Genomic DNA, 21737 nt, shown 5'->3' on the forward strand with positions numbered 1-21737 from the left:
ATCTAAATGCCAATTAAAACTCACCATTCTGGCACTGTCAAACAGGTCTTCCTCTACCCTCTTCCCTGCTTGCCTTGTCTTCTCAACTGTACAGCAGGGCTTGCATCTTATTTTTATTTACATACAATGACATTCACCTATTACAGTAAACCATGGTTTACCATGAATGCGCAGATGGCTTCCAATTTCCTCCTCCCCTAGCAGGGATCAAAAACCACAACCTCTGGCTTCACATCACATCCAAACCAGGGATCATGGTTTGTTTTGCTACAAAAACCACAATGTGAATTCTTGGCTTCACACCATGGGTTTTTTGGAGCAAAACAAACCATGATTTGGATGCAGCATTAAGCCAAGAGTCATGCTTGCTGTTCATTCCAGGACAGAAGGCCGTGAAAAGGCCAGTGCTTGCCACCACCATTATCCACTGAATCTGAACAGCTGCAAGTGTCTTTGGAAATACATTTTTTCTCTGAGAACTGGTATTAAAATTTAATAAATACAATTTTAATAAGTTAAAAGTTAAATTGACAAAAAAACTATTTTAAGCAGCCAACAGCCTTAATTTGAACTGATTGGGTTTCACCCACTTTTATGCAGAATTACTGCACTCAGTCTTTGGATGGGTTGGTCGCCCTATCCAAAACAAACAATCAAAAGAAGCCACTGAGCTTACCACCCGCAATACATTAAAGCTAAGGTCTGATACACACTTGTACTGCACACTCCTAACCTAACTCAAAAACAACCTGCACAAGGAAGTTCACATGAACACATGGGAGGTGGGTAGGGTCATGCATGGTGGCCATGATGGCTGTGAAGGAGCCCTACGCATACACCAGATTATGCGCATAGAGTGCCTCCACACAAGAGATCCTGACAGACCCACATGCTGTCCAGATGCACAGCTGGTGTGGGCTTCGCCAGTGTACACATCAGGAGCATGGCCATGGACAGCGACCATACTCAACACCAGAAGGGGGCTTATCTGAATACCCCTAAGGTTACTCCCTTGTAGATCAGCAAAGGAGACATCAACATACCTTCATTTTTCTTTGACACCTCAAACTTCGAATGCACTCTTTCCAGCAGCTGCTCACTCAGCACTTTCTTATAGTCAGAGGTTTCCCTGGTTAGGGTTTTGACGCTCTCTTCTGCTTGAATCCGTTCCAACTCCAGCCGTCGTATTTTCTCCTGCAGGTTCTTCAGAGCTGAGAATATTGCTAACAATAACAAGGAACCCAAATGCAATTAGACCTGTCTGTTAATGAGTTGGTGTGATGGCAGTGGATAAACTGTTGGATGTAGACTGGAGAGACCTGAATTCAGAGACTGCTCCATTATGAAGCTTCCTCAGTGGCCTCGGAGAAGTCACAATCTCCCTGTCTAACCTATTTCACAAGGGTGGCTGTGAAGACAAAATGGGACACACCAATGTAGGATGCTCTGAGTTCCTTGGAGGGAGGGCAGGATAAAAACATGATAAACTAACAAAAGCCCCCAGTTTTCTGTGGATCTTACATATTTTAACTAGTGCTATGCCAAAACGTTCTCTTTTTTCCTGACCACTCTCCATCAATGAAAGAGAACAATTAAGATGATTTAAAGATGTTTTTATAATTTTTATCACTTGTTGTTTGCTACCCTGGGCTCCTTTTGGAAGGAAGGGCAGGATATTCTTATCATCAACAACAACTGCATTCAAAAATTATCCAAAGGGGGGTGGGGAGGATAAATGTCAATGAAATTTTAATTAGCAGGGTACCGTTTTTTTGTTATTTTTTGCGGTGGCTGAAAGGTGTTTGTGTGTACCCTTTACTTCATTCTACAAATTATTTCACCAGTGTTCTGCACTCTGCAGCCTCCCCAAGTGACCACACTTCAATTAAAGTCCAGGGGAACAGACCATGGGGTGACTCCTCCCATCAGGCTTTTTTCAATCAGAAAGTGTGGGTAGCCAGGGAGGCTTCCAGAGTGCTGGAGAAATGTTATGGGGAAAGAGAACACATACACACACACCATTCTCAGGCACCTCACATCAACCAGGTAAGCTCAAAACCCTGCCCAAGTTCTAAAGAAATTCTAAGGTGCTCTGAAAATGAGCCAGAAGAAGTGGAAGATTCTTTCACAGAGGAAAGAAAACTCAAGAATTTGGGGAACAGATTTTAACACAGCAGTAATTTTATTAGTCAAAGCAGTCTTATGTTTGAAATCCGACAGCTGGACTTTTGGTACTAAAGGCTCACTATCAGTAAAATCTTCCTGGTATTACCTTACTATGGTTCCCTAGAATTTTTAATAGGCTACTGTTGAAGCAGGGCTGTGGAGTTGGTACACCAAACCTTCGACTCCGACTCCTCTATTTTTCTACTGTCTGACTCCAACTCCACCCAAAATTGCTTCCGACTCCACAGCCCTGGAAAGCGCTGTAAATGTCTTTTTAAACTGGAAGCTCTCATAGGAGCACTTTTATCGCTGCCTGAATATGTGCTGATCTTGGCATCACAGCATTTGTCTTCATCTGGGTCCTGTGTCATACACTGACACACAAAATGTTTTCCATCTTGAGTTATGGTGAAATGCTCAACTACAGCTGACTTCATGGGAAGCTTCTTTGACATTTTGAATTTATATTTTTAAAAATTTGTCAATCAAAATTATTTTGAAGCCGGAGTCGGTACATTTCTACCGACTCCGATTCCACCCAAAATTGCTCCCGACTCCGACTCCACAGCCCTGTGTTAAAGCCTACTGCTATAGTCCTTTGCTTGGGAGAAGGATCACTGCTCAGTGGCAGAGCATCTGCTTTGCATACAGAAGCTCCCAGGTACCTCCAGGTAGGGCTGAGAGGGACACCTGCCATAGATCCCTGGAGAGCAGCTGCCAGTCTGTATAGATAATATAGGTTCCGTTCCGGACTGCCACTGAAAAGCGGAAACGACTGAAAAGCGGAACCCATAGACAATAATGGTGCGTGTTGCGCGAAAATGACGCAAAAATGGCGTGTGACGAGAAAAACCGCCGTAAAAGCGAAACAAGCGCCTTAAAGCGGGGACTTTCCACATTTGCGCAACGCTGCATTAGCGGAACGCCGAAAAGCGAAGCACCGTAAAGCGGGGCCCGCCTGTACTGAGCTAGACAGAACAAGGGTCTGATGCGGTATATGGCAGCTTCCTATGTTCCTATATTCCACGCCTTGTCAGTGAAATATCTGGAACTGGACTCCAGATTCCAAAAGCCTCCCTCCCCCAATCCCACACACATTTGAAACAATCCTGGTTCTGAACTTGGACGCAGCGTCAAGTCAACCATACAGCATCACTACACGATAAAACAATTCCCAGATAAAAGATTTCAGCAAACGGAGCCTCTTCTGTCAAGGAGGAAAACAGACAGCTGCTAACACAGTGCGATTTCAGTCCCTCACGCGCCAACGTCTGCCAGAGCTGCAAAGACGTTTCCCTCATCAATAATTAGCAGACCTACTTCTCTGCAATAGCCAACAGAGTTCCGTGCCAGCATACTCCACTTTTAATTAGGGTATCAGCAGCCACTTCAAAAAGGAAAGGAAACTTAGATCCTGAGTCATACATATAAGCTCCGAGTTTCCCAAACTTCACCTTCTCTAACTTTTCCAAGGTCAAAAGAACTTGCGATATGACAATTCCCAAATAAGAAATTACTGGACAGACTTGAATGGGTCAAGTGGGCCCTGCACTCCTTCTGGGAGGAAGGGCAGGATATAAATTTAATAAATAAATAAAGTCAGATCAATTGGGTGAAGCAGGAGTGGGGAACCTGTGGCGCTCCAGCTGTGTTGAACTCCAGCTCCAATCAACCCCAGCCAAAGTGGTGAGGGATGATGGGAGGTGGAGTCCAACAATATTTGGAGGGCCAAAGGTCCCCCATCCCTGGGGTAAAGGATGAATAAGATCCAAGTGAGTCCATTAACATGCTTCAGGGACCTCAAAGGACAGGCCCCAAGGAAGGGGTAGAGACTGTAGTTGTCCCACTGGTTTTGGCCATATTATTCTGCCTTATAATTCAATCAAGGCAGGTAGGTAAGATGTGTAAATTAGGGGTTTCATGGCACAACACTGGCTAGATCATGCTGAGATCTCCTTTGAGACAGAACACATTGTTGGAAGGGAAGCTGCTGCTTTTTACCACTGTCACTGTAACTCTGACTGAAGGCTAAAGTTTACCAAGAATCTTATGAGGAAGTAACTGCATCCCAGAAATAGTAAGACATACAGAGAAATGTTAACTACCCCTAGGTAAGTGCTGTAAAAACATAAAGCACAAATAAGTCCTCAGAACACTGTATTACAGATGATTCTTTAAGCAGGGATGGCCAGCCTTTTTTCTGTTGGGGGCAGCATTCCCTCAAAGGCAATCTGTTGGAGGCCACTGACCAGCAGCTAGCAGGGCAGGACCAGCCACTTTTCCTGCCGTTCTGTTTAATTCCCTTCTTTCCTTTCGGCCCACCTAGGCTGCCCACATGAAATTAAGCAGAGGGCCAGAGGTCTGCCCCCCACTGCTTTAAAGTTCAGTGCTCCTCTAGTGACTGCTGGACCATACTGGAATGCCAGTTCTAGACAAGGTAGGAACTTATCACAGGCAAAGGTAAGATTCCTTAGCTTCATCTTCAACAGAAAAGCGCAGGATAATTCTCTAAACCTAACTTTCTGCCATGCACAGCATTGTTCCCAGAAAACTGAGCACGAACTCAGAGCCAAGCAGGAACAAAAACTTGTTCCACTTAATTTGTCTTACATAAACATTAGGAACACAGGAAGCTACCTTATACCAGTCAGAACATTGGCCCATCTAGTTCAGTATCACCCACACTGACTGGCAGCAGCTCTCCAGACTTCTGAGCTCTACCTGAGATTCTGGAGATCGAAGCTGGGCCTATGTGTACAAAACAGATACTCCACCATTGGCCGATGGCCCTTCTCTAAGGGCCATAAACCTGTTAACTTAAAAACATAGCTTATGTATATTAAAAGTGGATTGCAATGCGGTTATTACTGAATAATAAAAGGCTGATTAGACATATCAAAAGATGGCAACAACAGAACAAAAGATTAAGACATATTAATAATCTGTACCAGAAGTGGATTGTGGCCCTTTTTCAGCCTGAGGGCCACATTCCCTTCTAGACAATCTTCCAGAGGCCACATAGTGGGCGGAGCCAGAGGCAAAAGTGGGCGAAGCAGCAAACGCAAATTGTCCCTTTGTACGATAAGCTTCTTTCTGTAGTCACACACCCCTCTCTGCCCTCCATCCAGACAAACAAGAAGCATGATCATAGCCATTAACACTAAAGGAGGGTGCAAAGCAGGGCTGGTAGGAGTCCAAAGGGCCATACAGACAGGCCTCAAGGGCCGCATTAGGCCTCCAGGCTTGAGGTCCCCCGTCCCTAATCTGTATGCAACAGCAGAGTCCGTCAACCATATAACATCCCCCAGGGGCCTATGTAAACAAAAGTCTTCACCAGGCCAAGAAAAATTACAAGCAAATTGGCTTGACAAATCTTTCAGCAAAGAATTCCAGAGAGGGCACCACTTTAGCAAAGGCCCTGCTCCTCACATCCACTTGCCTAACTTCAGATGGGAGTGACACGCATGAAGCAGGGCTTCCAGAGGTGACCTTATAGAACATATGGTTACTTGTTAAAAAAGATCCGGCAGACCCTAACATTCTGCAGTTACCTGTCTCAGGGATTTGCGAAGCAGGGGCTGCAAGGAAAACAAGACCAAGGCTGGCAGCAACAAACAACCTATGTCAATTGGGTTTAATTTAAACTCCTATGAGGACCACATTTTTTACAAAGGTATTACACTTAGGAAAATCCACCCTTAAACTTTCATCAGATCAGCTGGCAGACTATATAAAGGACTTTTTAAAAGTGCATCCCTATTTATTTATTTATTTATTTATTTATTTATTTATTTATTTATTTATTTATTTATTTATTTATTTATTTATTTATTTATTTATTTATTTATTTATTTATTTATATCCTGCCCTTCCTTCCAGCAGGAGCCCAGGGCGGCAAACAAAAGCACTAAAAACACTTTAAAACATCATAAAAACAGACCTTAAAATACATTAAAACAAAACAAGTTTAAAAACATTTTTAAAAGCTTTAAAGACATCTTTAAAAAAAAAGCTTTAAAAACATATTGTTTTTTTTAAAAAAAGCTTTAAAAACATATTAAACAGCAATTCCAACACAGACGCAGACTGGGATAGGTCTCAACTTAAAAGGCTTGTTGAAAGAGGAAAGTCTTCAATAGGCGCCAAAAAGATAACAGAGATGGTGCCTGCCTAATATTTAAGGGGAGGGAATTCCACAGGGTAGGTGCTGCCACACTAAAGGTCCTTTTCCTATGTTGTGCAGAACAGACCTCCTGATAAGACGGTATCTGCAGGAGGCCCTCACCTGCAGAGCACAGTGATCAACTGGGTATATAAGGGATAAGACTGTCTTTCAGGTATCCTAGCCCCAAGCTGTATAAGGCTTTGTACACCAAAACAAGAACCTTGAACTTGGCCTGGTAGCAAACAGGGCTGTGGAGTCAGAGTCAGAGTTGTGGAGTCAGAGTCAGGAGCAATTTTGGGTGGAGTCGGAGTCGGTAGAAATGTACCGACTCCAACTTCCAAATAAATTTTGATTGACAAGAAGCAATTTTGGGTGGAGTCGGAGTCGGAGAGTAGAAAAATAGAGGAGTCAGAGTTGAAGGTTTGGTGTACCGACTCCACAGCCCTGGTAGCAAATGGGCAGCCAGTGCAATTCTTTCAGTAGTGGGGTTACATGTTGGCGATACCCTGCCCCAGTGAGCAGTCTTGCCGCCACATTTTGCACCAGCTACAACTTCCAGACCAACCTCAAGGGCAGGCCCACATAGAACGCATTACAGTAATCCAGCCTGGAGGTTACCGATGCATGGACAACAGTGGTCAGACTATCCCAGTCCAGAAATGGCCGCAGCTGTCTTACCAGCCGAGCTGCTAAAAAGAACTCCTAGCCACTGACCTCACATGGGCCTCTAGCAACAAAGATAGATCCAGGAGCACCCCCAGACTACAGACCTGCTCTTTCAGAGTACGACCCCATCCAAAGCAGGCAACTGACCAATTATCCAAACTTGGGAACCACCAACCCACAGCGCCTCCATCTTGCTAGGATTCAGACCCAGTTTACTGGCCCTCATCCAGCCCACCAGTAATGATTTGAAACAAATTTGAAAGTAAAAGAGGAAAGCACAAAAGCAGGACTACAGCTGAACGTCAAAAAGACTAAAGTAATGACAACAGAAGATTTATGTAACTTTACAGTTGACAATGAGGACACTGAACTTGTCAAGGATTATCAATACCTTGGCACAATCATTAACCAAAATGGAGACAACAGTCAAGAAATCAGAAGAAGGCTAGGACTGGGGAGGGCAGCTGTGAGAGAACTAGAAAAGGTCCTCAAATGTAAAGATGTATCACTGAACTCTAAAGTCAGGATCATTCAGACCATGGTCTTTCCTATCTCTATGTATGGATGTGAAAGCTGGACAGTGAAAAAAGCTGAAAAGAGAAAAATCAACTCATGTGAAATCTGGTGTTGGAGAAGAGCTTTCCGGATACCATGGACTGAAAAACAGACAAATAATTGGGTGTTAGAACAAATTAAACCAGAACTATCACTAGAAGCGAAAATGATGAAACTGAGGTTATCATACTTTGGACACATAAGGAGAAGACATGATTCATTAGAAAAGATAATAATGCCCGGAAAAACATAAGGAAATAGAAAAAGAGGAAGGCCAAACAAGAGATGGATTGATTCCACAAAGGAAGCCCCAGACCTGAACTTACAAGGTCTGAACAGGGTGGTTCATGACAGATGCTCTTGGAGGTCACTGATTCATAGGGTCGCCATAAGTCGTAGTCGACTTGGAGGCACATAACAACAACATCCAGCCCACCACCAAGTCCAGGCAGCGGCCAAGGGCTTGCAAGGCCTCTCCCAATTCAGATGTTACAGAGAAACAGAGCTTTCCGACCCCCTCTCCAAAAAAGATAGTTCTTTCACACTAATTTCAGAGGTATGAACCTTCCATGCTGACATACAAACCAGAACTTATTCCCAAGGCAGTTCTATTTCCTCTGGGCCGAAACATTACCTTTGCTGTTACTCTCTGGATATGCAATTACTGGCTTGGCAGGTGACCGTCGCAAGTCAGCATTAATGAAAGGTTTGTGCCTGGGATACTCTGTAAATGAAGCGGCTGAAGAAAGCCCATCTGTGAAGGATGCCGACCTGTGACTTGCGCGAAGAGTTGTACCCTGAAAGCAAGTAAAAACGGCTAGTTGAGCTGTGTAAGAGTCACAGAGGATGCCACATCCCCACCACCTAGTCAGTCCTGACACAGAAAGACCAGTTTGCTGAAGAACTGAGCCTTTAGGAAGAGTTGTCTGAATAGCCCTCAGAGGCAGCATGACAGAAAACACAAAACCAGTGTAGTGCAGTGTTTAAAATGTCGGACTAGGACTATGGACACCCAGGTTCAAATCCCCACTCAACCAAGAAGCTCGCGTGATGACCTATTTATTTATTACATTTATATCTCGACCTTCCTTCCAGAAGAAGACCAGGCCGGCAAACAAAAACTTACAAGGCATGGGCCAGTCACTATCTCCCAGCATAACAACATCACAGGGTTGTTGTGAGGATGCACTGGGAGGTTAAGGAGGAAAACAGAACCATGTTATGCCACCCTGATCTCCTTGGAGGAAGGATGGGATAAAAATGTAGTAAGTGACTCAGAGAAGGAGCCAAACAGAGCCGATATCTGATGGCTTGTGGCCAACAGAGAGAATCAGAAAGCTTGTTAAGGGGCAAGAAGAGCAGATACAGTCAGAACCAGAGGGATGGCTCATATATGCTGCTTTGAGGTATTATTACAATCGAGCGGTATATACATTTTGTTACCTAAACTAAAATAAATAAAAGCTCACACAAGAGCCAGAGTGGTACATTAAGATTTACAACACAGTCATAAGTATGTTTACTTGGAAGCTAGCTCCATGTTCAGTGGGCCATACTAAGTGTATTTAGGGTTGCAGACACACGTTCAAACCTCCTCCCAGCCACCAAGTTTAATGAATGATCTTGAGCCAGCTATCAGCATCATCTCAGCCTGCCCTACTTCACAGGGTTGTTGAGAGACTAAAAAGAGAATTGGATCATACAAGCCACATTTCTCTCCCTTTGAGGAAGGGCAGGATAAAAAGACTTATAATCATTTAGAAAACAGAACACTAATTATTTGCGGGTCGAAATGTGAACTGCTTCTACTAGAAAATATTGGCTATTTTTACTGAACGTAAGAAGAGCCTAGCTGGATCAAGCCAATGGCCCATCTAGTCCAGCATCCTGTGCTCACAGTCACCAAGAAGATGCCTGTGGGCAGCCCACAAGCAACAGCTCAGCACAAGAGTATTCTCCCCTTCTGCAGTTTCCGGCAATTGGTATTCAGAAGTATGCTGTCTCCGACTATGGAGGCAAAGCATAGCCATCATGGCTTGTGGCTACTGATTGTCTTATCCTATATATTTGTCTAATTCTCTTTTAAAACCATCTAAGTTAGTGGCCTCCTATGGGAGCGAATTTCATCGTTTCACTATGCGCTGTGTAAAGAAGTACTTTGTCTGTCCTGAAACTTAAACCTTATCCATGCCATGAACCATTTTATACACTTTATCACGTCACCTCTGACTCTGCCCAAATGCTGCAACCTTTCCTCATACGGGAGTTGCTCATACCCTTGATGATGTTGGTTGCCCTTTTCTGAGCCTTTTCCAACTGTACAATATCCATTTTGAGGATATGGATTTGTCTGGAAGGACAGTGGGATTTAATGCCAATACTGCAGTGTTGCAGTGCAGTACTCTCTGTGTCTACTCAGAAGTAGGCCCTACTGAGTTTGTTGGGACTTACCCCCAGGTAAGTAGGTAGGTTAGCAGTCACTTGCTCAATAATTTGCTTTAATAACGTTATTTGTTATCTAATTTTGAGAATTGTTATCTAATTTTGAGAATTGTATTATTTTATTGAGGTATTATGTTCTATTGATGTATCGTTATGTTCATTTTCTTTTGTAAGCCGCCTTGAGGGCCTTTTGGCCATAAGGCGGGGTATAAATTTAATAAATAAATAAATCATAGCATTATGATATCAGCAGTTTTATTTTCAGTTCCTTTCTTAATAATCCTTAACATGGGGTTTGCCTTTTCCATAGCTGCCGTACACTGGGTTCACATCTTCATTGAGCTATCCGCTATGACCTCAAGGTCTCGTTCCTGGTCAGTCACCCCCAGTTCAGACCCTAGGAGCGTATATGTGATACTAAGATTTTTTTGCCCCAAATGCATCACTGAATTGCATTTGCCATTTTACCACCTATTCACCCAAGTTTGGAGAGGTATTGCATGTAATGCTAAACCTTTGTTTAGCATTACAAGGATAAGCCTGTGCTAACCTCGGCCTCGTGGACTCGTGGCCCTCCCTTCCTCTCCTCTGATGTACCCACAAAGAGAGAAGCATCCACTTCTGGTTTTGATTAACCACAGTTTAGCATAATGCCGGAACTCTGTGATTAATCTTAGCAACAGTTTAGCAAAACAAGTCAGTTTCATAAACCACAGTCTGAAGTTGCCTTATTGTACCATAGTTGACAGTAACTACGGTCTGTCCAGGTTCGGATATCACAGCAAGCTAAAATGGAAGAAAAAGCTTCCAAACTCCTCGATAGAACCTTGCCTGGTTGCCTGCGGTAAGGATGTAATCTAGGCAAACAGGCATGGAAGTTACAAAAGCTGGTAGTTCTATCTTTTAGACTACCAATGATGCACATGCAGATAAACAGGCTACTAAACATCTCTCTGTTTGTCTCATTTGAAGGGCTGCCTCCAATGAAACATTAACAGGATTGGGTTGTCAATGTGGGCAAGGCTACAGGTGGGCTGCCATGACACAGCCTTCACTCTAGCTCTTTTCAGCTCCTTCCTTTGCCTGCCTCCCACACATCCTCAGTGAATGGCTTAGGCAACATGGCACATACATCTTTTGTGGCCTGCTGCACATACACATCAACTTGTGTCTAATTTAAGTGATAAATGCTTAGTTTCAGCACGCTGCTCGACTGGTCTCTATGCAACATTATGATTAACTTTCTCTCTTGGAATACAAAACTGGGAACTTACAAGACAGGGACTAGACTAGAGAAATTATTAATAAATGATATATTCTACAGAAGCAATCAAGCAAGCCCTTGAAAACATGGAGACAATATAAACAAAGCAATGATCATACAAATTCCAGAGAAAAGTCAAAGGGTGCTTAATTCCCAGTCAATATACTTAGAGCATGGATCCATGAGCCCAACCCTAGGCACACTTATTATTATTATTATTATTATTTATTAAATTTATATACCGCCCGACTAGCAATAGCTCTCTGGGCGGTGAACATAAAATAGCATAAAAATACAATGAATAACAAAATAATACTAAAATACAATCAACAATCCAATACAATAAACATTTTTAAAAGTAAATCAGTGTAACTTAAAATGCTTCAGAGAATAGGAAGGTTTTGACCTGGCGCCGGAAGGAGAGCAGAGTCGGCGCCAGGCGTACTTCCTCGGGGAGCCTGTTCCATAGTTCGGGGGCCACCACTGAGAAGGCCCTAGATCTTGTCATCACGCTCCGGGCCTCCCTGTGAGTTGGAACCCGGAGGAGGGCCTTCGTAGCAGAACGTAGTGCACGGGCCGGTTCATATCGGAAGAGGCGTTCCGCAAGGTATCGTGGTCCCGCACCATATAAGGCTTTATAGGTTAATACCAACACTTTGAATCTGGCCCGGAAGCATATTGGCAACCAGTGCAAGCTGGCCAGAACAGGTGTTATATGCTCGGACCGCTTGGTCCTTGTCAGCAATCTGGCCGCCGCATTTTGCACTAGTTGTAGCTTCCGAACTGTCTTCAAAGGTAGCCCTACGTAAAGCGCATTACAGTAATTACACTTACTTAGAAAAGGTCCACTGAACTCCCAAGTAAGCCTATATAGCAGTGGTAGCTAACTTATGGCCCTCTAGATGTTTTTACACTCCAACTCCCATCAATCCCAGCCAGGATAGTCAGGGCTGCTGGGAGTTGCAGTCTAACATCTGATCTGATCTAAGGTGAGAACAGTAGCAACCGTAGAGTCTCTCTTCCTCCCTAAAGTTAGAGGTTATGTTCTGTATTTGAAAACTTAGATCTTCTGACTTAAATCTTCATTACAAATGCCAAGTTTTGTAAATTTGGGTCTCCTGTCCCAGCCTTGAAAATAGTTTCCCCTGTATCCGTGCCTCAGGATATTCAGAGATCTGGGTGCTACTGTACAAGGCAAGACCCTTAAAGTGCAATCCTACACTTTTACTCTGAAGTAAGACCATTAAGTTCAATGGGGCTTACTACCACATAAGTATACATAGGACTGCAGTTGTGGAAGCTCTACAAGGGGGTTGTCATTCTGGCCAAAAAGACCTGTTGGTTTCTGAAGCATCCAATTTCAGAACATTCCTGTTCCACACAAGAGGCACCCCTAGCTCTGTCAAACTCTATGGCACAGAAACTCAGATCCCTGACCAGTGATCTACCACTCATAGGCCTCCCATGGCATTTTTGTTTAATATGGAGATAAGAGTTTAATAGGGGAGAAAGATATGTATATGTGCTTATTTTGATGTAGACACCAGTTGGGAAGCCAATGCTTTCACCACATCAAGATTCACCACTCTCCAGTGTAGCATGTAGCAGACAGTGTGTCAGCTGAAGGGACCATGAAACTCACTGGATGGGTGGGATGTTTTGGGCATTAGACCATGCAGATGGATGGGTGGCTTTGTGCCCTGGGCTAGTTACTCTCAGTCAGTCTACCAAATCTCAAAACACTGCTGCAAGAAGTAAAACTAAAGTTTTACTTGACATACCTATAAGTCAGAGGCAGCCAACATGGTGTCCTCCAGATGTTTCAGACAAAAGCTCCCATTAGCCCAAGCCAGCATGGCCTATAATAGAGGGTGATGGGAATTGTAGTCTAACGTCTGGCAGAGAGTAGGTTTACTCCTTTTGATTTAAGTGCATCCCACAGTTCAAGGAAGATTTATCATGCTATATGCCAGCCTCTCTCCAGGAGTCTCAGGATGTTCTAGTTGAGTTCTTCCCCCTCCCCCATTTATCCTCACAACAGCCCAGTGAGGAAGATTACAAAGCTGAAAAATAGCGACTGGCCCAAAGCAACCTGCTGATCTTTATGGCTGAGCAATGGCTTGCACCACATCTATTTAACAGTTAAAAAAATTATTGGGGCAGAATTAAACACATGCACGTGCACAAAACAAAAATACAAATATCTCCCTGGTTCACTCCCACATTACTCCGGCTCTCAGGTAGTTGGCACGCTCATTTTTATCCCCCTTGGTGGCTATTAAGTGGAGTAGCAACAGTTTAGTGGCAGAGTACAGACTTCACATGCAAAAGGTTCCACTTCAATCGGCAGATTTTCGGGAGGGGGGATCTCAGATAATGGGATTGGAACATGTTGGAGAGCCCCTACCATTCAGTAGACGCACCATAGTTGGAGGCAGCATAATTCTGAAGACCAGTTGCTGGAAACCGCAGGAGGGGAGAGTGTTGTGGCACTCAGGTCCTGCTTGTGGGCTTCCCATGGGCTTCTGTGAGGCCAGGATGGTGGACTAGATGGGCCACTGGCCTGATCCAGCAGGGCTCTTCTAACGTTTTTACCATCAAACTAGATGAGCCAAGGGACACACGGAGAATCCAAGCGAAGCCACCCTCGTGGTAAAGCGTGCCCCTTGTTATGTGAAGAGTGCCTTGTCTCTCGACACAGAGGAGCCGTCTCCACTACCACCCCACACACAAATAAGGAGAACAAGGGCCTTCCAGCCAAGAAGGGCGCGGTCTCGGCGGCTCCCCCACGTCCCTCCCTCCAGCTCACCGTGTGCTCCGGGTCCCCTGCCACAGCCATGTCGTAAAAGGGGGGCCGCAACGGGTGCATGTCCCTTTAAGGCCAGCGGCGCCCAGACAGCGGCTCCTACTGCCACTACCTTCTCTTTCAGCTGTCCCACAAACACCGCTGCTGCGCCAAGAAGTTAGCTCTGTTGAGTGACATAGGAAACAGCCAACCGCGCCGCGCGTGGCTCACAGCAACGCCCCCCGCACACGTTGCCTTTTTCGGCATGCTTGCGTCACAGAGCCGCGGCGGTGATTGACGTCAAGCGCACCCAATGGGAAACCAGAGGCGGTAGTCGGCGTAGATCGGACGGGGTTTTCAGAGCTAGCGAATCAAGGCGAAGCAAGGTTACGAATCTGAATTGTTGCGGAGCTTTAGGTGCGAGGATGGGGAAACAGAAAAGGAAGTGAATTGAATTTGTCACCCTTTTGCGCAGGCGCAACCTCACGAGCAACCGTAGACAGAAGGCGAAGGCGTGTTACGTCATTCTTCGTCTCTGAAGACCATATAAAGGGTTCGGCGCCGGGCCAATGAAAGAGGGTGCGGAGTGAGGGGCAAGCTTTCTGATTGGTCTGGCTTATCGTGACGCGAGGACGTTGAGGGAGGGAAGTCGCGCGCCTGACGTGTCATTGGGCGGTGAGGTTTGAAGACAGCCTTGCCGCGCGGTCCTGATTGGCCGAAAGGCCAAGGCTTGTGCTCCGTTCGTTTGCTCCCTCGCTCGCGCTCTGCTTATGTGAGGGGGAGGAGGAGGAAGAGGGGAAAAGGGCCTGGACGTTGATGCCGACCCAAGGAAGAAACGGGGCCTAAAGCAGAGGAAGAGGAAGAAGCGGCAGCGGTGAAGGAGGCCACGGGCGGAGGAGAGGGGGTCGCTTGTCTGTCTCGTTCGTGCGCCTGCCTGTGGTTGATTCCTTCCCCATCGGTCGGCCGCGTCTGAGAGGAAATCGGATGGCGGCAACATCCGGGGCCTCCGGGGCGGCGGTCGTGGCGCCAGCGGCGGTCGTTGGAGGCGGATCCGGCGCCGCCGCTCCGGCTCTCTACGCCTGCACCAAGTGCAACCAGCGCTGCCCTTTCGAGGAGCTCTCCCAAGGACAGCAGCTCTGCAAGGTGCCGCTCCCCCAAGGCCGACGGGGTGTGAGGGGGGAGAGAGAGGAAGGAAGGAGGCTGGGATGGAAGGAAGCGCCTTGGGGCCGAGCCGAACGGGAGGGAGTTGAGAGGATGTCCGTGTACTCAACGGGAGGCTCCCGCTTTCGGTCTGAGCATTGACGAGGCTGCCCGAACAGGGCTGCGAAAGTTGGCTCTCGAAAAGCAGGGAGGGTTTGACGCGTCGCGTGGCTATCGAAGGGAGGGAGCCCTTTGGTAGCTCGGCAGCGCCATCCTTTATTTATTGCTTACTCGAAATATTCATACTTACCTTCCCCCCCCTTTTAGCCAAGAAGGCTCCTAGCGCAGGTTCCGTAGATCCGTAAAACAGCTCTTGTTTTCGGGCTGACAGTCCTATAGACGCTACGCGTGCAATCAAAACCCGTATTCTGAATACCAGATATTCATGGAGGATAAGGCTGTGCTCTCTAGTGTCCGAGGCCTTATGCTTCCGAATGCCAGTTGCTGGGAGTGCTTTTGCGCTCAGGTCCTGCTTGTGGGCTTCCCATGCGGTTGGTCACTGAAAACAGGAGGGTGGACTAGATGGGTCATTGGCCTGATCCAGGGGGCTTTTCTTATGTTCTTAATGAAAAAGGAATGGGGATCTGTATCAACCCCAAAAGTAAGCCCCGTTAAGTTCAGTGAGGCTTAACTCTTCAGGTGTGTGGGTATAGGATTGCAGCCTTAGAGACAAAGTCCAGCAGAACATGTATAATTAAATAATAATAATAATAAATTTAATTTATGTGTCGCCTATCTGGCCAATGGCCACTCTAGGCGACGTGCATGTAAACAATTGAAACATAGTACAATAAAACACAATAATACAATAATGCAGCAGCAAAAGCAATACTAAACAGGGTAAGAGGCATTTTAATCATAGCAGTTAACCTTCCACGGAAATCCCAAAGGCCTGTTGAAAGAGCCAGGTCTTTAAGGCTTTACGGAATACATTAAGGGAAGAGGCGTGCCGTAGATCTTGTGGGAGGGAGTTCCAGAAGGTGGGGGCCACCACTGAGAATGCCCTCTCTCTAGTTCCCGCCAATCTAGCTGTTTTTGTCGGCGGGATTGAGAGAAGGCCCTGTGTGGCTGATCGTGTCGGGCGGCATAATTGGTGGTGTTGAAGGTGCTCCTTTAGATAAACTGGGCCGGAACCGTATAGGGATTTAAAGGTTAATACCAACACCTTGAATTGGGCCCGGAAGACAACTGGAAGCCAGTGTAGTTCGAACAACACTGGTGTGATGTGATCCCGGCGGCGACTATTCGTAAGTAGTTGAGCCGCCGCGTTTTGTATAAGTTGTAATTTCCGGACCGTTTTCAAGGGTAACCCCACATAGAGCACATTACAGTAATCCAATCGAGAGGTGACCAGGGCATGTACCACCAGTGGGAGCTGATGAACAGGAAGGTAGGGTTGCAGCCTTCGTATGAGGTGTAGTTGATACCAGGCTGCCCGGCTCACTGCTGAAATCTGAGCCTCCATGGATTTTATGCTGCTTTTGAATAAAAAAAAATCCCAGGGTGACATACATACAAATACCAACGTAATTAACATACAGGTAAATGTTGTTCAGGTTTTCTCTTAGATTACTCATTGGGAGGCCCCAGTTTGCTACCTAAATGGCCCTGAGGCAGAGAAATAACAGATTTGTTATGCCTGACATGAGACTGCCACCCAGAATGTCATTATATCAAATTTTTCTCTATATCATGTGATAGTATTGTGTATTTCCCCCCTTCCCATTCTGAATAATTGCGCACATCTCCATCGCTGCTAGACAGTGTGCTGATGTCACAACATGGTGGGTGAGTGATGGTAAAGGGGTACCATAACCTTTCATAGGCAACCACGAAGTCATCCTAGATCATTGGCTGATACAGCCCAATTATGGGACAAATTCTTGTTGCATGAGCCCACAGTATCAAAAGACTAAAAAGTGCCGTGGTTTCATAGGCGCCAGACTTTTAAACAAATACAGAGCTTTAGGCTTTCTAGAGGCTATTTGTAGAAGTGGAACCTCTTAGCAAATCTACCTCCTGGGTTTTGAGCCAAGTATCACTTAAATAGGAATTGTTTCTCACAATGGACGTACTGGCGTAGTGGTTAAGGTGTTGGACTATGACCTGGGAGACCAGGGTTCGAATCCCCACATAGCCATGAAGCTCACTGGGTGACCTTAGGCCAGTCACTGCCTCTCAGCCTCGTGAAAACCCTATTCATAGGGTCGCCATAAGTTGGAATCAACATGAAGGCAGTATGTGGACTAAAACATACCTTAAGTTGTTATAAATTAATTGATTTCATTTATGAATTGCTTCCTAAGAAGTTTTAAATCATGGATGGGGGACCTGTAGCAATCTAGAAGTTGTTGGACTGCAACTCGTATTAGCCCCAACCAACATTGTCAATGGTCAGGGATTATGGGAGTTGTAGTCCAGCAACATCTGGAGGCCCACATATGTCCCCTCTCTGTTTTACAGTATCAGCAATCAAGATATGGGGGGTGTAATAGTTGTCTAATTATTTTCATATTTTTGTAGTTATTTGTTAGTTTCATCTCTTAAATTTGGCTTGCCCTCCAGCATAAAGTAGCTTATACTGGGTATCTACATATCTTCTGATGGTGACATATAGACTGGATAATAAGTCAGATCAGGAATTCTCATGCCTTGTAGAGAAGGGAGAAAAATTCCAGCCATGCAAGGTGCTTGAAACAACTGTAACCTGGACATGGGGAGTACAATGGAATGTCCATAGAGCAAATTTTCAAGCTGACTTACTAGTTTGTGACTTCAGGTTGTTGTGAGAAAAGTGCACTTTCTTCGACAGATTAGATTTCTAGAACTATTAACACTTAAATTTCAGACCCTGTCAAACTATTTATTTATAAATGTTATAGGCAACAGATCTTAATGATTTCCAATATTATTTTTAAGATAAAATGAGATTAATTTCTAGTGCTGTTAGATTCACTGTAGTAAAACAGTTTTGACATTTTTTTCTCTAGGAATGTCGCATTGCTCATCCTATGGTAAAATGTACTTATTGTCGATCAGAGTTTCAACAAGAGAGGTAAGCCTTTTCCATATTTCACACTTATGAATTAAAGACTATTATTGAGAAACCATTATAGGCCCCAGAAATCTCATGCTTGTGTCTGTCAGCCAAATTCTGTGTACACCTTACCTTGAATTGTGTCTAGTCCAGCCCAACAAGTAAATATAGATGAAAAGGTTGCCTATCTGCCCTAGTCCTCCGAAGGAGCCTACAGAGCAAGGCAGCATCAAGGAGAGCCCCTAATGAGCAACTTGGTCCAGCAGGAGTTAGAAGTGAACTGAGTCCTTTTGAACCTTTACATTTGACCCACCTCTCCTAAGTTGCATCCCCTTTTGGAGGACTAAGTGTCTCTTAAAGGGCCAATCCTCTGACCTGAAGATGTGTACTTATCCTTTGTTCCATGGCCTTCTGCCTGGTGTGCTCCCTGTGCTGTTGGAGTGGCAAACTAGCATAGGATGTGCTCTGTTAGGCCCAGGAGAAGGCACCTGTAAGGGTCCTGGCTTCAGTTCTGTGGGCCTGGTAGTTTGGCATCTTCCTGCCAGCCTCTGTGGTCCCCTGATCAGCAGCAGTATCAGAATTAGAACCCGTCTAGCTCTTTATCCAGTGACATTGTAGCCATTGTGTCCTGGTCACTGCTGGACTTCGGTGTCGTAACACCATCTCCTACTTTGGTCACCTAGCCCTTTATAGCTTACTCCCCAACATCCATGCATGATCTCCCTCAGGGCCCTTCCAAAATTAAAGTTTTTAGCATTTTCTCATATAGTACACACAACTTATTTCTTTAATTCGTGACCTTATTGTATTGGTGATGGGCACCTTATCGGAGTGCCAGTTTCTTCCCTTTTGTGTTTTCACCATTTGACATGCCCCTATCGAGGTATGTTTAAATGTTTTTTAGTTCCCAATTAGCGCAGTCAACTGATTTCAGTAACACCATTCAATTCTTATTTTCCAGGTCATTTAGTGTACTATGGAGTAAAAAAGGAATTCCTAGTGAAGCCCTTGAGGGGTTTCATTGGTTAATGATGTCTGACATGAAAGTTTGCTTTAAATTTCAGAACATCTTAGAATCCATTTAAATATCACCTTGCATATCTTTTCAATTTTAGACATGAATTCCTGTATGACTGAGTCACATGTTGTGCTATAATGAAATCAACTAGCCAATTCTTTTTCTGTGAGCTAGGAATTAGTTGTTTTTTCCAGTTGTCTACTTTAGACCCCTCTGTTTGAAAGCCTGCAGGAATGCATTCTTAATTCAAAAACTGGTTTGCATGCTTGCTTCATTTCTACAGTAGCATTTTAAACTTCTTGTAAACAAAGTATTTGGAAGTCTGAATGTAATTTCTTCTTCATTTAGCAAAACTAACACAATATGCAAGAAATGTGCCCAAAATGTGAAGCAATTTGGAACGGTAAGTTAACTTCTATATCTCTTTTTGCAGGCTTTTGAATTGGTAGTTAAGAGGCCTACAGAGACTTACCATTCATGTTTGGATAACAACAACTTTTTCTTGCATAGTGCTTGGCTTTGCGTAAAGTTTGAAACGTATATATTGAACATACAAAAAGTGGATTCCTGGTATTCTGATGAGTTATGGTCTATGAAGCAAGCCAGACAAAGACTAGAGTGCAAGTGGTACCAGTCTTGCTCTGAGATCAACAGAACACTAGTTAATGCACATAATCATGCATACCATGTGGCAGTGTGGGTAATGAAGAAGATGCACTTCATAGCCTGCCCTGCATCCTCAAGCAGCTGACTGGAAGAGCTCTTTCAGGTAGACTGGAGATTGCAGACTTCCACTATGGGAGAACAGCTCCTGCAGCCCTCAAGGGTCCACTGTGACCAACTGGCTATGTATTTTTTTAGGATAAAAGTCACTTGACAACGGAGAGAGTTTAACTCCGCAGTTGTTGCACATTCACCTTGTGTCCATTGCCATGGTCTGTCATGTATCTTGGGATCACTTCCAGTTTATGCGGCCGAATGATGTGGACAAGCTCTGCACCCAACCACATGCCCTCTTGATCCCTGTTCCTCCTGGCTTATCAGATCTATAGAGGCCATTTGACTGGTTGGGTCCACAGTATGGTTAGTGCTTCATTGCAAGAGTGGTCACTGCTTCCTAGGAAGAGGTAGTAGTATGGCCACTCCTAAATAAGCTGCCCTGGACACACTTGTTTGGACTAACTACTGACCAATCACAAATACCCCCTTCTTAGGAAAGATGGATGATGATGACTATCTGGACCCATTCCAGTCAGGGTTCAGGCCTAGCCATGAGACCAAAGTGGCCTTGGTTGCCCTGATGGATGACTTTTATCAAGTACAGGACAAAGGGAGAGCAACCTCTCAATCTCTGAGGCTTTTGATACCATTGACCACTGTAACCTTTTAAGAGTGACCACTTAAGATTGACCATGGACCACTGTAGCCATTTTAAGATATTTTAGAGGGTGTTTTTGTTTGCTGCCCTGGGATCCTACTGGGTGGAAGGGTGGGATATAAATAAATTTAAAAAAAAACTTCTAGACCAGCTCTATGAGATGTGTTAACATTGGTTCCGGTCCTACCCAGAGGGCCAAATCCAGAGAGAAGTGTTGCGAGACTGCTTCAGCAAATACATTGCACTCTGTGTTGGGCTTCCTTTGCTTCTGGTCCAGAAATTGCAATTAGTGCAGAATACTGCAGCCCAATTGCTTTCAGGAGTGAGATCCTGTCAGCATATTACACCTCTGCCTAAAGATCTCATGGACTGCCAGTTTGCAACTGGGCCAAGATCAAGGTTTTATGATTAGTATACAAAGCCCTTAACAGCTTGAGACCAGTTTACTTGAGGGATCACCTTGCCCATGCTTGCCCATACATGCTCACCCAGCTGCTTTAGTCTGTGGAACTTGCATTTTTACAAGTGACATATAATGTTGGTTCTGTATCTTTGAGGAGTTGATCTTTTAGTCTGGCAGTACTTAGGCTTGGAACTCCTTGCTTATTAACATTAGGCAGACATGGTCACTGCTGATTTAGATGCCTGCTAAAACCCTTTTTATTTCAGCAAGGCTATCCAGACATATAATTAACTACGTATATTTGTTTTTAACTTCTGTTGGTTTTAATGTGTCTACTGTTTATAATTATTTTATATTGGTTTATGTGCACCATTTAGATTTTTTAATTATTATTATTATTTATTGCATTTATATGCTGCCCCATAGCCGAAGCTGTCTGGGCGGTTTACAACAATTAAAAACATTAAAAACAAATATAGAAATTAAAAAAAAAAATTAAAAAGCAATTTAAAAACACATGCTAAAATGCCTGGGAGAAGAGGAAAGTCTTGACCTGGCGCTGAAAAGATAAGTGTTGGCACCAGGCGCACCTCATCAAAAAGATCACAACTTAATTTGGGGACCACCACTGAGAAGGCCCTTTCCCTTGTTGCCATCC

General features: G+C 44.6%; 2 protein-coding genes across 4 annotated transcripts in view; one reads left to right on the top strand and one right to left on the bottom strand.

The window, feature by feature from the left end:
• CEP57 (centrosomal protein 57) overlaps nt 1-14494 on the bottom strand; it is a 29457-nt gene extending 14963 nt beyond the window's left edge. The window contains exons 1-3 of the mRNA XM_061628778.1: nt 14068-14494; nt 8187-8349; nt 1044-1223 (exon numbers count right to left, since the gene is read on the bottom strand). Of these exons, the coding sequence (XP_061484762.1) occupies nt 1044-1223; nt 8187-8349; nt 14068-14127 (403 nt within the window). The 5' untranslated portion in view covers nt 14128-14494. The remainder of the gene's footprint in view (nt 1-1043; nt 1224-8186; nt 8350-14067) is intronic.
• The window catches only part of FAM76B (family with sequence similarity 76 member B), a 31153-nt gene continuing 23855 nt past the window's right edge, over nt 14440-21737 (top strand). For 2 of the 3 annotated variants that reach the window (XM_061628780.1, XM_061628781.1), the window contains exons 1-3: nt 14441-15186; nt 18234-18298; nt 19647-19701. In XM_061628780.1, the coding sequence (XP_061484764.1) occupies nt 15028-15186; nt 18234-18298; nt 19647-19701 (279 nt within the window). In that variant the 5' untranslated portion in view covers nt 14441-15027. Of the gene's footprint in view, nt 15187-18233; nt 18299-19646; nt 19702-21737 lie in introns of all 3 variants that reach the window. The other variant, XM_061628779.1, reaches the window with a different exon arrangement.

This window comes from Rhineura floridana, chromosome 5 (genome assembly GCF_030035675.1).
Source record: "Rhineura floridana isolate rRhiFlo1 chromosome 5, rRhiFlo1.hap2, whole genome shotgun sequence".
Taxonomy (NCBI): domain Eukaryota; kingdom Metazoa; phylum Chordata; class Lepidosauria; order Squamata; family Rhineuridae; genus Rhineura; species Rhineura floridana.